This window comes from Piliocolobus tephrosceles, chromosome 5, assembly GCF_002776525.5.
Source record: "Piliocolobus tephrosceles isolate RC106 chromosome 5, ASM277652v3, whole genome shotgun sequence".
In the NCBI taxonomy this organism is placed as follows: domain Eukaryota; kingdom Metazoa; phylum Chordata; class Mammalia; order Primates; family Cercopithecidae; genus Piliocolobus; species Piliocolobus tephrosceles.
This window is the reverse complement of record NC_045438.1, coordinates 37,230,562-37,247,080: the sequence shown is the minus strand read 5'-3', so window position 1 is coordinate 37,247,080 and position 16,519 is coordinate 37,230,562. Positions and strand designations below refer to the sequence as shown.

The 16,519-nt window shown below is 43.3% G+C and overlaps 1 protein-coding gene across 2 annotated transcripts in view; it reads left to right on the top strand.

Annotated features, from left to right (window-relative positions):
• Positions 1 to 16,519, top strand: part of NHSL1 (NHS like 1) — a 152,766-nt gene that overhangs the window by 132,788 nt on the left and 3,459 nt on the right. For both annotated transcript variants that reach the window (XM_023190992.3, XM_023190993.3), the window contains 2 exons: positions 7,638 to 10,922; positions 11,469 to 11,601. In XM_023190992.3, coding sequence (XP_023046760.2) covers positions 7,638 to 10,922; positions 11,469 to 11,601 — 3,418 coding nt within the window. The remainder of the gene's footprint in view (positions 1 to 7,637; positions 10,923 to 11,468; positions 11,602 to 16,519) is intronic.

Here is a 16,519-nt window from a genome sequence, read left to right as displayed (position 1 = left end):
CCTACCTCTTAAGGTTGTTTGAGGACAATTTATGCATGTGAGGCCCTTGGTACTTGGTTAGTACCTGGTACTACCATAAACATCATAGCTACTGTGGTCATTATTATAGGAAACTTAATACCACCTGTCTTGAAATGTGTCCTTTCCTCTTTGGCCAACCTGTGGACTTATTTCCTAATAGTTACTTTCACCTGATGTTTTTATTTACTCTCAAAAGTTATACTCTAGAAACTCAGAGTCATTATTTCTAAAGTTTGCAGTTAGTCTTTTAGTCAAAATGAGCGTAACCAGTAATAGTGATATATCTGTGATAGCACCTTGAGGTTGCATGTCAGCTTCTGGGTGCTATGCTACAGACAGTGTGCGTCTCTGTTTGTTTTCCCAAACACCCCTGATTGAATGCCTTGTATTAGAGAGCACAGACTCACTTTTCTTTAGCTGGCATTTTCTCCTTTATGGCCATCCACTTTTATAGCACATATTCTCCGCCTTCTATGCTGTAGCAAAAGTCAGATGAGAATAGCAATGTTCTGCCTTTGCTGCAGGCAGCCACAGTGACCCAGATGGTATACAGGTGTTCGCCCTATTCTATCATGGATTGGTTTATTACAAGCAAAGGCAAGACTGCAGCTGCTCCTGGGGGATTGTGAAGTCTGTCTTTGGTTCGTGCCCTACATGCTGCTGATATTATTGGCCTGGTTCCTCTGTGGCTACCTGTCTCTAGGCACCTTCCCTCAAACTACCTTAAGGACACCTGTGTGCTTTCTCTCTCTCCTCTCAGTTTATGCCTTATTCTTTCAGACTCTTTTTTCCATTCTTGAAGTGACAGCTAACTAATTTGGAAACCAATCTGTACTCCTATGTTCAGTAGATGGTTTATGGAGTAATTTCCTAAAGCACTCCAGCAACATTTATACTTTAACTGGTCTTTTTAGGAGATGCGCCTTCAAGGAGTGACTTTAAAGACAGGCATTTGGCCGGGCGCGGTGGCTCAAGCCTGTAATCCCAGCACTTTGGGAGGCCGAGACGGGCGGATCACGAGGTCAGGAGATCGAGACCATCCTGGCTAACACGGTGAAACCCCGTCTCTACTAAAAAATACAAAAAACTAGCCGGGCGAGGTGGCAGGCGCCTGTAGTCCCAGCTACCTGGGAGGCTGAGGCAGGAGAATGGCGTAAACCCGGGAGGCGGAGCTTGCAGTGAGCTGAGATCCGGCCACAGCACTCCAGCCTGGGTGACAGAGCAAGACTCTGTCTCAAAAAAAAAAAAAAAAAAGACAGGCATTTAGGCCCTTCGTAAGATCAGAAGGATAGTGTGGTCCAAATAAAGATGCGGATACACATAAGTATTCCATATGCATTGTCTGTGTACGTATGTCATATGACGTCTAGAATGAGAGTTACGAAAGTTTATCACTTTCATTCTTGAACCAACCAGTATGGAAGCCAATAGCTCAGTTGTTTCTTTGATCTTACTAGAATGATCTGGCCAGCGAGATAAATCATCTCTTTTGTAATTTTAGTATTTTTTAAATCAGTGATTAAAATCCCTGGAATCCATATTCATTTCTTTTACATGTGACATGGAACTGCCACTAATGCTGGAGGGAAGAAAATAGCTTTCCCCACATTGTCTGGGTTGTGACTGTTGCCAGAGACGAGACAGTCAATATCACTGGGGTCGATGACATGACCTGGATTAGAACTGGAGGTCAACTGAGACAACCGTATCGAAGAGCTAGTTTAAAAAAAAAAAAGATAATTAGACAAGGACTCTAGTTTTATAGATAGGCTAGTTGGAGGATTACTGGATAGAATGAGGAGTTAACGTTTATATACAGCTTTATTCAGCAAAAATATTGGCTTACATATTTATTTGTTCTGTCCTTTCAGGACTTCTGGTTGATCTTGCCTTTTTCCCAGTATTTTACACTTATAAGGACTCTGGTTTGGAAGTCTAAAACTACCAAGGTTTCTTTAAAAAAAACTTAAAAAAAACACTTTAAAAACTACCAAGGTTTTTTTACCAAGATTATCAAATCATACGTAGGTAATGATGATCAAAAATAGACACTTCATATTTTCTTTAAAATTAGTCTTCTTCTAGATATACAGGGGAAGTGTAACAGACAAATTAGATAAAAAAGAAAATGATGGCCCAAAGGAAAGGCATTCACTAGGAAAGATGCACCCTGTCCAAAAGGCATTGCCCAAGTTGCCTGGGAGTTTGGATTTTTTAAAAAATCTAACCATAGAGAGGACTTCCATGAATTAGAAAGGTATATTATGCTAAATTATATGCAGTTTTTATTTCAAAATCCATAAATAATAGACTATTATTAATAGTAATAAAATGGAGACTACCCAATATGTAACACTTTAAAATCAAGGTATGATATTTAATGCTTACTTCCAAAACTTATCTGATAAACTAAAATTTGTTGCGTTTCGTTTCAGTGAATTGGACATTTTGAATTTTTTCTTTTATCTTAAATCTGTACAGAAATGTATCTGAACATCGTATTATGAGGTTTCATTTTTTAGAATCAGATAGGATTATTTTGTTGATATATATATTACACTTGGCTACTGAACTTATCCCTATACATATTCTCTAAGCAGAAAAGGCCTCATCTAAAGGAATCCCTTTATGAATAATTTTTGGTAGTTTATACTAAGAAACTACTTGACAAGACTTTTTAAAAACTTATAGCCTACACCTTAAATAAACTGACTTGTAAATCCTCAGCATCGTTAATTACATATATTTTTTAGAAATTCAAAATATTATTAATAAATAAAAGTATAAATAATTATTTTGGTACATTACATCTTAAAATCAGATAAATCCCATCAAGTTTGAGCAGCACCTAAGTGGTCTACACTTGTTTGTAGTTGTCTTTTTGTAGTTTGTTCTGTCTAAAGACATACCTCAGGGATAGCTGTAGTTCCAGACCACTACAATAAAGTCAATATTGTAATACAGCAAGTCACATGAATTTTTTGGTTTTCCAGCACCTATAAAAGTTATGTTTACACTGTGCTGTGGTCTACTAAGTATGCAATAGCATTGTGTTAAAAAAAAAAAAAAAAAAAAGGTACAGTATAAAAATACCTGATTGCTAGAAAATACTAAGGATGATCTGAGCCTACGGACAGTTGTAATCTTCTTGCTGGTGAAGGTTCTTGCCTCGATGTCGATGGCTACTGACTGATTAGGGTGGTGGTTGCTGAAGGTAAGAATGACTGTGGCAATTTCCTAAAATAAGACAACAGTGACATTTGCCACATTGACAGATCCTTCCTTTCTTGAAAGATTTCTCTGTAGCACATAATACTGTTTACTAACATAAAATACCAACAGTAGAACTACTCTCAAAATTTGAGTCAGTCACTCAAACCCTGCTGCTGCTTTATCAACTAAGTATATAATATTCTGAATCCTTTGTTGTCATTTTAACAATGTTCACAGCATCTTCACTAGTAGAGTCCATGTCAGGAGAGCATTTTCATTGCTTGTCTGTAAGAAGCAATGCCTCGTTGTTCAGGTTTGATCATGAGATTGCAGCGATTCAGCCACATCTTCAGGCTCCACTTCTAACTCTAGTTCCTTGCTGTTTCTACCACGTCTGGAGTGACTTCCTTCACTTCAGTCTCAATGCTCTCGAAGTTATCTACGAGAGCTGGAATCAGTTTCTTCCAGACTCTTACTAAGGTTGATATTTTGACCTTCTCCCATGAATTAAAATTGTTCTTACTGTGCTAGAGTGATGAATCCTTTAGAGGTTTCCAACTTAACTTAGCTCAGATCTGTCAGAGGAATCACTGTCTATGGCAGCTTTGGCCTTACAAAGTGCATTACAGAATTATGACTTGAAAGTCAAAATTACTGTTTAAACCACGGGCTGCAGAATGAATGTTGTGTTAGCAGGCATGAAAACATTTATGTCTTTGTACATCTTCATCAGAGCTCTGGGGTGACTAGGTGCATTGTATTTGTGTGTGTGTGTGTGTGTGTGTGTGTGTGTGTATAATTTTTTGTTTGGAGACGGAGTTTCACTCTTGTTGCCCAGACTGGAGTGCAATGGTGCAATCTCAGCTCACTGCAACCTCTGCCTCCTGGGTTCAAGCGATTCTCCTGCCTCAGCCTCCCGAGTAGCTATGATTACAGGCATGCGCCACCACACCTGGCCAACTTTTTTGTATTTTTAGTAGAGACAGGGTTTCTTTATGTTGCTCAGGCTGGTCTCAAACTCCTGACCTCAGGTGATCTGCCTGCCTTGCCTTTCAAAGTGCTAGGATTACAGGCGTGAGCCACTGCCCTCAGCCTAGGTGCACTGTAAATGAAAGAAATCTTTTTTTTTTGTGAGCAGTAGATCTCAACTGTGGACTTAAAAGTATTCAATAAATCATGCTGTAAGCTGACATGCTGTCATCCAGGCTTTGTTGTTCCATTTATAGAGCACAGGCAGATTCTATTTAGTATAATTCTTAAGGACTCTAGGATTTCCAGAATGGTAAAGAAACATTGGCTTCAACTTAAAGTCACCAGCTACTTTGGCTCTAACAAGAGTCCTTTGAAGCTTTGAAGACAGGCATTGACTATTCTTTTAGCTTTGAAAGTCCTAGATGATTAGAAGGTCGTTTCATCTACATTGAAAACCTGTTGTCAAGTATAACCACCTTCATCAACTAACCTAGCTAGATCCTCTAAATAAATTTCTGCAGCTTTTCCGTCAGCATTTGCTGCTTCACTTTTATGTTGTAGAAATGGCTCCTTTCCTTCAACCTCATGAAACAACCTGTGCTAGCTTCCAGCTCTTCTTCTATAGCTTCCTCACCTCTCTCAGCTTTCACAGGATTGAAGAGTTAGGACCGTGCTCTGGATTAAGCTTTGGCTTAAGGGAAATGTTGTGGCTGGTTTGATTTTCTGTCCAGACCATTAAAACTTTCTCCATATCAGCAATAAAGCTGTTTTTTTTATTTGTGTATGCACTGGAGTAGCACTTTTTATTTCCTTCAAGAACTTTTCCTTTGCAGTCACAGCTCGGTTAACTGTTTGGCACAAGAGGCCTAGCTTTTGGCCTATCTTAGCTTTTGACATGCCTTTCTCGCTAGGCTTAATCATTTCTAACTTTTGATTTAAAGTGAGAGACATGCAACTCTTCCTTTCGCTTGAATCCTTAGAGGCCATTGTAGGGCTATTAATGACCTAATTTCATTATTGTTGTATCTCAGGGAATAGAGAAGCCCGAGAAGAGGGAGAGAAGCTGGGAAACAGCTGGTCAGTGGAGCAGTCAGAACACACACAACTTTTATCATTCACATTTGCTGTCTTATGTGGGTGTGATTTGTGGTACCCCAAAACAATTACAATAGTAATATCAAAGATCACTGGTCACAGATCACCATAACAGATCTAACAATAATGAAAAAGTTTGAGATATTGCAAGAATAACCAAAACGTGACACAGAGACACACAGTAAGCACATACATGTTAGAAAAATGGCGTCAGTAGACTTGCTCAACACAGGGTTGCCACAAACCTTCGATCTGTTAAAAAAAAAAAAAAACACACACACACATACACACACAATTATCTGCAATGCACAATAAAGCTATGCACAGTAAAATGACATATGCCTCTATAGCATTCATCTGTTTCCTGTCATATTCTGAAACTTTTTATACTGTGAAAATATTGGAGGGTCTGTTTTGGGAATAGAATTTTGGTGGTCCTTGTGATAAGATATATTAGTTTTTCATATGCTTTTTAAGGTCTTTAGGAAATGTTTTTATTTTAATAAGAAAGTTATACTTAGCTGTAGAGGGTGATAAAATAGCTATATTTCTATTTTTTTTTACATGCCTAGAATGGTTTCACATTTAAAACTGTTATCCAAAAGTATCAAGATTTTGTTTATGCTACTTAAAGACAGTTAAAAATCTACCACTAGCTCCATGCAAAAACTAGTACAGTTTTGAAAGAAAAAAATGTATTCATATAAGGTCAACTCCAAACATTCAAAACTCATTGTTGAATGGAATTAGGTATTTTGAGTGTTTGGAATTGAACTTGTATGCAGTGATACACCAATACCAGTCAACCGCCCATCTTCTAAATTACAAATGGCAAAACTTTGCACCTCCTCAAAGTGGGTTTTTCTTCTGTCCTGCCCTTTTGCCCACTTTCCCTGTCTGTGTGGGACAGCCTCGTGTGTGTGTGTGTGTGTGTGTGTGTGTGTGTGTGTGTGTGTGTGTGTTGTCTGTGTGTCTGTCTATCTTCAGCGAGTGGGTACTTGAAAGAGGGTAGAAAGAGGAAATAGATCATCTTTGCTAAAAATACAAGTATAAAATTTCCTCTCCATCATCACAGTGAAGAAGACTTTATGCCAGGATCCTTCCTTCCAGGGTGCCATCTCTTTTGAGGTTGATACACGCACATTGCTGCCATTTCAGTACTACCCGCTGCTATCTGAGTGAGCAGAAGGCGTTCTCTAAACAGTCCATGCCCTGGTTAGATTATGTGTTGGGAGAGGGAAGCCTTAGGAATCCTATTACCCCTAGGGTCACATCCAGGTGTTCACCTACACAGAGGGGTGTGCTTGACTCGTGTTGCTCAGCAAAGCCCGTGTTGAGATAGATAGATACTCTCGGGTCCTTGTTGGATGGAGATAACATAGGGAGAACTATAGTTTTACTACTATTTTTAGAGATTTGATTTGTCATAAGGATTAACTTTTTTTTTCTCAGTACACTTTGGGTAGGTTCTTTGCGATTTATTTATTTATTTATTTTTTTTTTTCCTTATAAGCTCTGTTCTTTCCTGGGTAGCTTGAAATCTAACTGTTTACACTTTAAGGTTTACCTCGTCCATGTCCCTCTCTGTTGGCCCTTCCTTGTGTTTCTTTTTTTTTAAAACATAGTATTCTCTGTTTGGTTGTGAAACTCCAACGAATAAATCATCCTAATTTGAGGAAATGTTCACTGGATCAGTTCCTGCCGGTTTCCCCCACCAGAACACAACAGATTGCTATTGAATTTTGAATGTCACCAACAGACAGATAATGACTTCAGATGGATAATGAAATGTTTGGAACACAGATGGGCCTGTAAATCAGTTTTCTTTGCCTTAGAATTTCCTTCTGACATAAAGAATTAATGTAATTAACACTGTTTTATACCAGTACCCCTCAAACATGGTATCTCTGTGGCCCTATTGTTCAATTACTACATTCATCTGCCTTTGGGAAAGCTGTGTCACTGCTTGATAGATGGTCTGCACAGTCACCCAGTGGGCGAAAGGCTACCTTGAAGACTTTACTGAAAGGTGGTTATTTCAAAGTAAATCCTCCTCCGAGCCCTCAGCAGCCTTGATCTTGAAGGGATTACCTGAGAATTCCATATGCGGCACTCAAGCCATAGGAGGACTGGAGGTACAAATTAAGAGAAGTACCTGAAATTCATGACAAGAATTTTTATTTTAGAGCTGTCAGTAACTTTTTAAATGTACTTAGGTACCTACAGGAGAAAGGACATTAAATCAAAAAAAAATTCTGTCAGAGGGGGTAAGGGTATAGGCGATGAACTGTGGATTTTATTTTCAGGTAACAAGCCTGTTTCTGCTTTATCTCCAGCATCAGGCACTGGCCAAGATGATATCGATGGTCACTCAGTGCACACCCCCGATCACTACTCTGCGCTAGGAAGGTTCAATAGCTATCGGTCTGCTGGGCAGCGCTCAGAAACCAGGGACTCCAGCTGTCAGACGGAGGATATGAAGGTCGTACCACCTTCCATGAGGAGAATCAGGGCACAGAAGGGGCAAGGCATTGCTGCCCAGATGGGCCACTTCTCAGGTTCTTCTGGCAACATGTCTGTGCTGAGCGATTCTGCGGGGATCGTATTCCCTTCCCGCCTCAACAATGATGCTGGCTTCCATAGTCTTCCGCGTTCTGGAGCGAGGGCAAACATTCAGTCTCTTGAGCCGAGGCTGGGTGCCCTGGGACCTGCAGGAGACATGGATGGCACATTCCTCTACCAGGGAGGTCACCCACAAGCAGATGAAAACTTAGGCCATTTAGGAGGTGCCTCAGAGACTGGAACACTTTTGAGACCCAAATCCCAAGAGCTGAGACACTTTGAGAGTGAAAATGTAATGAGCCCAGCATGTGTGGTTTCTCCTCATGCAGCCTACTCCACCAGCATCATCCCAAATGCCACACTGTCTTCCTCTTCCGAGGTCATCGCTATTCACACTGCTCAGAGTGCAGGGCAGCGGGAAAGTAGAAGTTCTGGCTCATCACATGCAAGGATAAAACCCAGAGACCACCTCATCTCCAGGCATGCTGTGAAAGATGATCATCAGTCTCCTGGTCGCCACTGGAATGAGGGTCACACCACCATTCTTTCACAGGCCTTAGACCCTCATTCCCCTGGTGCACCCACACTGTTGTCCCTCTGTGACTCGGCAGTCTCTCTAAATGCTCCAGCAAATAGGGAGAATGCGTCCCAAGCCATGCCGTATAATTGTAGAAACAACCCAGCCTTCCCAGCCCACTCCCAAGATGTGGATGGCAAGAGTGAATCTAGTTATTCAGGGGGTGGAGGGCACAGCAGCTCGGAGCCCTGGGAATACAAGTCCTCAGGTAATGGAAGGGCATCCCCCCTAAAGCCACATTTAGCAACTCCTGGCTACTCCACTCCCACAAGTAACATGAGCAGCTGCAGTTTGGACCAAACATCCAACAAAGAGGATGCTGGGTCGCTGTATTCCGAGGACCACGATGGCTACTGCACATCTGTGCACACTGACTCTGGACATGGATCTGGGAATCTGTGCAATAGCGGTGATGGCTTTGGGAACCCCAGGCACAGCGTGGTCAATGTTTTTGATGGAAGAGCTCAGAAAAACCAAGGGGACCGGTCCAATTACCAGGATAAATCCCTATCGAGAAACATCTCTTTGAAGAAAGCAAAGAAGCCTCCCCTGCCACCCTCCCGGACAGACTCCCTCCGCAGGATTCCCAAGAAGAGTGGCCAGTCCAATGGGCAGGTGCTCAACGAGAGCCTGATCGCCACACTCCAGCACTCGCTGCAGCTAAGCCTTCCAGGCAAGGGTGGCAGCTCGCCCTCCCAGAGCCCCTGCAGTGACTTGGAAGAGCCCTGGCTGCCCCGCTCCCGGAGCCACAGCACGGTCAGTGCTGGCAGCAGCATGACTTCCGCCACCACCCCCAATGTCTACTCCCTGTGTGGGGCCACACCATCGCAGAGTGACACGAGCAGTGTCAAGTCAGAGTACACGGACCCCTGGGGTTACTACATTGACTACACGGGCATGCAGGAAGATCTGGGGAACCCAGCAGGGGGCTGTTCAACCAGCAGCGGGGTGCCCACTGGGAACGGGCCAGTCCGCCATGTCCAAGAAGGGTCCAGAGCCACAATGCCTCAAGTGCCCAGTGGTTCAGTCAAACCAAAGATCATGTCACCAGAGAAGTCACACAGAGTCATTTCTCCATCCAGTGGGTATTCCAGCCAGTCGAATACACCCACAGCACTCACCCCTGTGCCTGTGTTTTTAAAATCAATGTCACCAGCAAATGGGAAGGGGAAGCCCAAGCCCAGGGTACCAGAAAGGAAGTCCTCTCTGATATCTTCAGTATCCATTTCCTCGTCGTCTACTTCTCTTTCCTCTAATACTTCTACTGAAGGAAGTGGCACTATGAAGAAACTGGATCCAGCCGTGGGCTCTCCCCTGGCTCCTCCTCCTCCTGTGCCCTCTCCTCCATCCCCTTGTCCTGCAGACAGGTCTCCTTTCCTTCCTCCCCCACCTCCCATCACAGATTGCTCCCAGGGCTCTCCTCTGCCTCACTCTCCTGTGTTCCCCCCTCCGCCGCCAGAAGCTCTCACTCCTTTCTGCTCCCCACCTGATTGGTGCCTTTCTCCCCCGCCCACTGCACTGAGCCCCCTTCTTCCAGATTCACCTGTGTCCTTGCCATTGCCCCCACCTCTCTTACCTTCCTCGGAGCCCCCACCCGCCCCACCTCTTGACCCCAAATTCATGAAAGACGCCAGGCCGCCTTTCACAAATTCTGGCCAGCCAGAATCCTCCCGGGGATCCTTGAGGCCGCCTTCTACCAAGGAGGAGACCAGCAGGCCCCCCATGCCCCTGATAACCACGGAAGCATTGCAGATGGTGCAGTTGAGGCCGGTGAGAAAGAACTCAGGCACCGAGGCAGCACTGTTGTCTGAACGAACAGCTCAGGAACAACGAACTCCAATTGCTCCACAGTACCACTTAAAGCCATCTGCTTTCCTGAAATCCCGAAATAGCACAAATGAAATGGAGAGTGAAAGCCAGCCTGCCTCTGTGACAAGCTCGCTTCCAACGCCTGCCAAGAGCTCGAGTCAGGGTGACCATGGCAGTGCGGCCGAGCGCGGCAGCCCTGTGAGCCGCAGCCCTGGAGCTTTGAGCGCTGGGGAGGCAGAGGCTCGGCCCAGTCCCAGCACCACCCCACTCCCAGACTCTTCACCTAGCAGGAAGCCACCCCCCATTTCCAAGAAGCCCAAACTGTTCCTGGTGGTACCACCTCCGCAGAAAGATTTTGCAGTGGAGCCCGCAGAGAACGTGAGCGAAGCCCTTCGAGCCGCGCCCAGCCCCACGAGGGGAGAGGAGGGCTCTGTGCACAGCAGAGAGGCAAAAGAGAGTTCTACAGCCCAAGCTGGCTCTCATGCCACGCACCCTGGCACCTCGGTTCTTGAGGGAGGAGCTGCAGGATCCGTGTCTCCCGGCAGAGTGGAAGCCAATGTCCCCATGGTTCAGCCCGATGTCTCACCAGCCCCCAAGCAGGAGGAGCCAGCTGAGAACAGTGCGGATGCTGGGGGCGATAGGGAGAGCTGCCTATCTCAACAGGACGGAGCAGGTGAGTCTGGCTTCCTGGCTTCTCTCTCCTGTGCCCTCTGCCCATATGCAGCTGAACCAGATAGGGTTGTTGAATGCTTACACGTGGAAAGAACCCAGGTAGATCAGATTGGTGTTAAAGCTAGCAGTATGTAGGCTTCCTGTGCAAAAACACAGATTAAGTTACCAGCTTTGCATTTTGTTGTTATTTTTAAAATCTAGACCTAAAGGCATGGCAGAAAATAGGGGGACGGGGATGATCTGCAGCAGGCTGGATATTAAATAGCAATGGGTAACACCTCCCTTCCAAAGAGCCACAAAGAAACGTTGCAACAAAATTTAAGAGAGATGCCGTGGGCGTTCTATACTTTAACAAAGAATGAGCTCTGGCTCTCAAGCCAGTGTCATTTCCCCCCTTCTTTGTGAACTATCAAACTACAGACCTATGGCATCTCCCTGTGGTTCTCACATTGTCAGGATTGCAGGGAAACAGCATATTTAGAAGCTTGGCTGAGGACTGAAATTCTAGTCACTTGTGCATCTTGTGGGCCTGCCTGATTTTCCGTAGCTGGGGTGCCGGAGACCACCGCAGCCAGTTCATCCTCAGAGGCCTGTGACTTCCTCAAGGAAGACGGGAGTGATGAGGTGATGACCCCCAGTCGACCCAGGACCACAGAAGACCTTTTTGCAGCTATTCACAGGTATTTCAAACTCCTTCCTTTGACTTTAATCTACTGTGTAATTCCTTCTTTTCAAGCAGCACCTCAATTTACTTTTTTTCCCCGAGGTTTCTTCTGTCACCCAATCATGACTCCTTAACTTTACTCTTGATTTTTATAGTTTTATTTCCTCTGACTCCAATTTCTGTTTTACTTTGTTTCACTGATTTTTATGACATTGGGGACAGAGGCACAATGTGATACCTTCTGGTAGGCGCTGCTCTTCCTGGCAAGGGGTGTAGTGTGGCAGTCATAAGACAGAGTATATTAGCAAGAGTCGGATTAAAGCGGCTGACAGTGCAGTCAGGAGGAGGAATGCTGTGTTCTGTGGACTTAGGATGCACAGACTAGCTCCATGGGACTCTCTTCCTAAAGATGTTTTAGTTTATTCTAATTTTTTTCATTTTACAGAAAAACCACAATTATACAGTGCAATTTCTTTGGCTGCTTAAATGTTTCTATAAAAGGGTACGTCCCTTTAAGCGGGAGCAAAAGAATGATTTGTGCTGGTTACTGTATACCACTAGTGCCATCTACTGGCATCAGAAATCGTTGGGTTTAAAAACAAACAAAGAAAGAAAGGGTAAAATTTTCAAAGTAATGGCCTGAACTGTTTGTACTTTTTATATGTGGTCACCTTTAAGGGTAAATATGCTTTAGCACTAAAGTTTTACTTATTGCATCATTTTTCTGATTGTAAACAGCTGAGTACTCCCACAACAGTGTCATTGTAAAAACTGATGACTGTAAATGTGCAAGTACGTTAAGCCGTAATGCTGTATAAACCTTTTGCTTCCTTCTAGACTTCTTTACCACGGTATTTCCAGGTAACTCTAATGAATGTCCTTATGCTGCTAAGGCCTTATTTTGCCCTGAATGAAGATCCTTTTTTTTTTTTTTTCAAACCTCCTGAAACAAAGCATCCTATAGAATCATTTGATTCTGTGTGTGAATGATCTTATGTCAGCACTGCTTTCCCAATTCTTGGACTCTCCCTGAAAAGGCTATTGCATAAGATGAACAACATAGTGCTGTACCTACCTGACGCTCTTCATGTCACACATAAACATCTAACTTGGTGCAGGGGGAACGAAGCAGGTGAATTAATGTGCTCCTCAAGAATTATGCTCTTTACATCGCTCCTCTAGTGTTGGTATAATAGATCCTAAAGACTACCCTGTTTAACATGGACTGGTTTCTTTAATCTCATTAGAAGTAAAAAGGTCGCTAGTTATCCAATTATTTCTCAAAACAGAGAAATGATAAATGATGCATCCTTTGAAACTTTAGTGGCAATTCTAGAAGTTCCCACAGATGTTTCAAACTCTTAACCACACTGGACACATAAGCACTCAATACATATTTCCCGAATTAAATGAAACCAACTGGTATTTAACCACTAGAAGATTCTTCCGAGACTCAAAGTATTTCATTTAGTATGGAATGCACTGGGTTGCTAAATATACAGGCATATCTATCTATTTATAATAGCCATCCACAGAGAAGATTGCATTTCCTGGTCGTTCTGTGTACTAAATACTTGGTTCCAGTGAGGAAACCCAACTGTTGTAGGTCCAAATCACTGCATTTTTTTTTCCCAAAAATACGCCAAAAGCCTCTTCTATATTTTGGCAACCTTCTTAAGGCACTGAAAAATGTGTGGTTTCTCTTACTAGGGCATTACATCGACTGCAGATGTAGAAATCGGTCAGTTTGTATTATTCAGTGCACGTATGAGAGAAGTAAAAGCCAAGTAGGCCTTAAGAATGGATTGCAGAGAGAGAGCGAGGACACATGCTAATTTCTGTTGTAGCGTTAAGAATAAATTAGCAGACATAGTAAGAATCCATCTACTGTATGTGCTTTTTTAGGCTTTATTTTTATGTCCTTCAGTGCTTAAGCTCATAATTTAAAATAAAGAATATCTAAGTTGGAACACAGCTTCCAAATTTTATAATGCAAATTAATTCACTTCAGATTTAAAGCCAGATGGAAAATGTAGAACACCAGTTGAGGTGTGAAGTTTTTATATTTATTGAAGTAATTAGTTTTTAAATCAGTGTTAACTGTTTAAGCACTTTTTATAGCCGTCTTCCTTAAAAATACATATTTGTGTGTGTGTCTGTGTGTATGTATAGGCAAAGAGTTTGTACGTTTAGATTTAATTATTTTAGTGGGCACCTGCTCTTGAGAGATGACAGTGCTTTCATAAAATCCCATCTTTCTTCCTTTTTTTTTTTTTTTTCCTTTTTGATACAGAGTCCAATTCACTCTGTCACTCAGGCTGGAGTGCAGTGGCACGATCTTGGCTTACTGCAACCTCTGCCTCCCAGATTTGAATGATTCTCCTGCCTCAGCATCCCGAGTAGCTGGGATTATAGGCGTGCGCCACCATGCCCGGCTAATTTTTGTATTTGTAGTAGAGACATGGTTTTACCATGTTGCTCAGGCTGGTCACCCCATCTTCTTTCTTAATTCTGTGTCTACAATTGAAGGTCATAGTTTTAATCAAGTTTAGTTGTGACTTGTTTAATGGATCTCAGCATACCCTTACCATTTAAAAACTAAATTAAAAATTAACTCACCAGCCAATACCTAAAAGAATGAAATGAGCAGAGCTGCTTTGGGGAGTAGACCATGTAAGTGGTGAGGCCATGTGCTGTAAGCTCAAGTCCTACTTGTCATACTAACAAGTTACCTTTTCTGAAACCCAAAGTAGTTGGGCCAGACCATTTCTTCTTCTTTTTTTTTTTTTTTTGAGACAGAGTCTCGCTCTGTCGCCCAGGCTGGAGCGCAGTGGCCGGATCTCAGCTCACTGCAAGCTCTGCCTCCTGGGTTTACGCCATTCTCCTGCTAGTTTTTTGTATTTTTTTAGTAGAGACGGGGTTTCACCGTGTTAGCCAGGATGGTCTCGATCTCTTGACCTCGTGATCCGCCCGTCTCGGCCTCCCAAAGTGCTGGGATTACAGGCTTGAGCCACCACGCCCGGCCCTGGCCAGACCATTTCTAACGTCTTTTCTAGGCCTACAATTTTGAGATGTTAAGATGTCTGTAGTGTTGTGATCTGGTCCTAACTCTTATCAGGACACTGCTCTTGTTGACTACTGAGCAGGACCATGAAACCCGTACCGTAGGTCATGTTCTGAGGTCCCAAAGAGTCTGGTGCCCTGTCCACTATGGCCACCCTTCAGACTCTGTATTGGGTCCTTACTATTTCCCAACTTCTGCTTTAGTGGCATCTTTTTGACCAGAAGAATGGAGATGACCCCAGGAACACCAAGCCCGGGGCAGCCAGCATGGGAGCATGTTGCCCTCAGTCTTGCTGTGTAAGCCACGTAAAAACTAAATCCATTTTCCATGTGACATTCAAAGGTTTGTTAAGCACCTGCTCTGTGCCTGACCAATTATGGCTATTACTGCATTCACGTGTGTACTGACAAACTGTGACCTATATACTGTTATTCCCCTTTTTGTGATAGGAAAAATACACAGTCAGAAATGTTAACTTGTCCAAGGCGACGGAACAAGGAAGCTTTAGCAGTGGGAGCCATGTAGCTTCTTTATTTCACTTAATCTTCACAAACCTGTGAGGTTGGTATCTTTTAAGTGAGGAGGCGCAGCACACATGGGTAATTTGTCCCAGGTCACACAGCGAGAGGTGGGAAGAGTCTGGTTTCAACTCTTAATCTGTATGTACAGAATCATACTCTCAACCTTTCCCTACTGCAGGTTCTACAGTTTTATACCAGGAAAAGAGATATACCCACGTCTTTATTCTGTTAACTGTGTCGAGTTTCCTTAAAGCAAGTTGTCCTGCACTTAGCTAAGAGACACACACTGAGTTGTTGTTATGAAGAGACCAGCAAGGGGCCATTTGGTTCGTTGGCTTTATCATCTCTTTGTCACTGTCAATGGAAAGCACATTGAACAGTGAGTTTCTTAGAGACTCAGGACAAGAAATACCGACAGGAAACCTTCAACTTTCTTTGATTGCCCCTTTGTCTTCCCCACCCCACCCCCACCCCACCCCTCACATTTTCTTGATCAGTGCTGAGTCAATCATGAAGCAGGATCTGGCACAGAGGGTTCACCTTTGTTTTCTGGAAGGCTGGATTTTAGAAGTTGGCACATGGTCCTGGAAGAGCTGAGGAAGACTGGTCTGACGGCAACTTCTAAAATAACTGAGAATGTGAAGCTGAGGAGTTGTTCTAGGACCTGGAGTGGGGTACATCTTAGTACAGGGGATATTCCGGCATGGAACAAGAAAAGGAAGCATAGAAAGAAAGGAGGGGGTCAGCATGTGAAATTCACTCCGGATCAGCCCATCTAGGAGAGATCAAGGAAAACTGGCCATTATTAAAACATTTAGTCCTATTCAAAGTAAGTTAATACAGTGTCTAAGATTTGTTTCAAATAGGGAGGGTGGAGACGAAAGAAGGGTGACCATAATTCATGATTATCATAGGTGTGTTATGAGCTCATGTGGTCTTGCAATGAGCTGTTCTTTTTTTTGGTGAGTGTTTGAAATTTTCCAAAATTAAAAATAAATTATTTGTGGGACACAGTGGCTCATGCCTGTAATCCCAGCATTTTGGGTGGCCGAGGTAGGCGGATCACCCGAGGTCGGGAGTTCGAGACCAGCCTGGCCATCATGGCAAAATCCCATCTCTACTAAAAATACAAAAATTAACTGGGCGTGGTGGCGGGCACCTGTAATCCCAGCTACTCAGGAGGCTGAGGCAAGAGAATCGCTTGAACCTGGGAGGCGGAGGTTGCAGTGAGCTGAGATTGTGCCATTGCACTCCAGCCTGGGCAACAGAGCAAGACTCTGTCTTAAATAAATAAATAATTATGCATTTATTAATTTTTCTTTCTTTCTTTTTTTTTTTTTTTTTTTTTT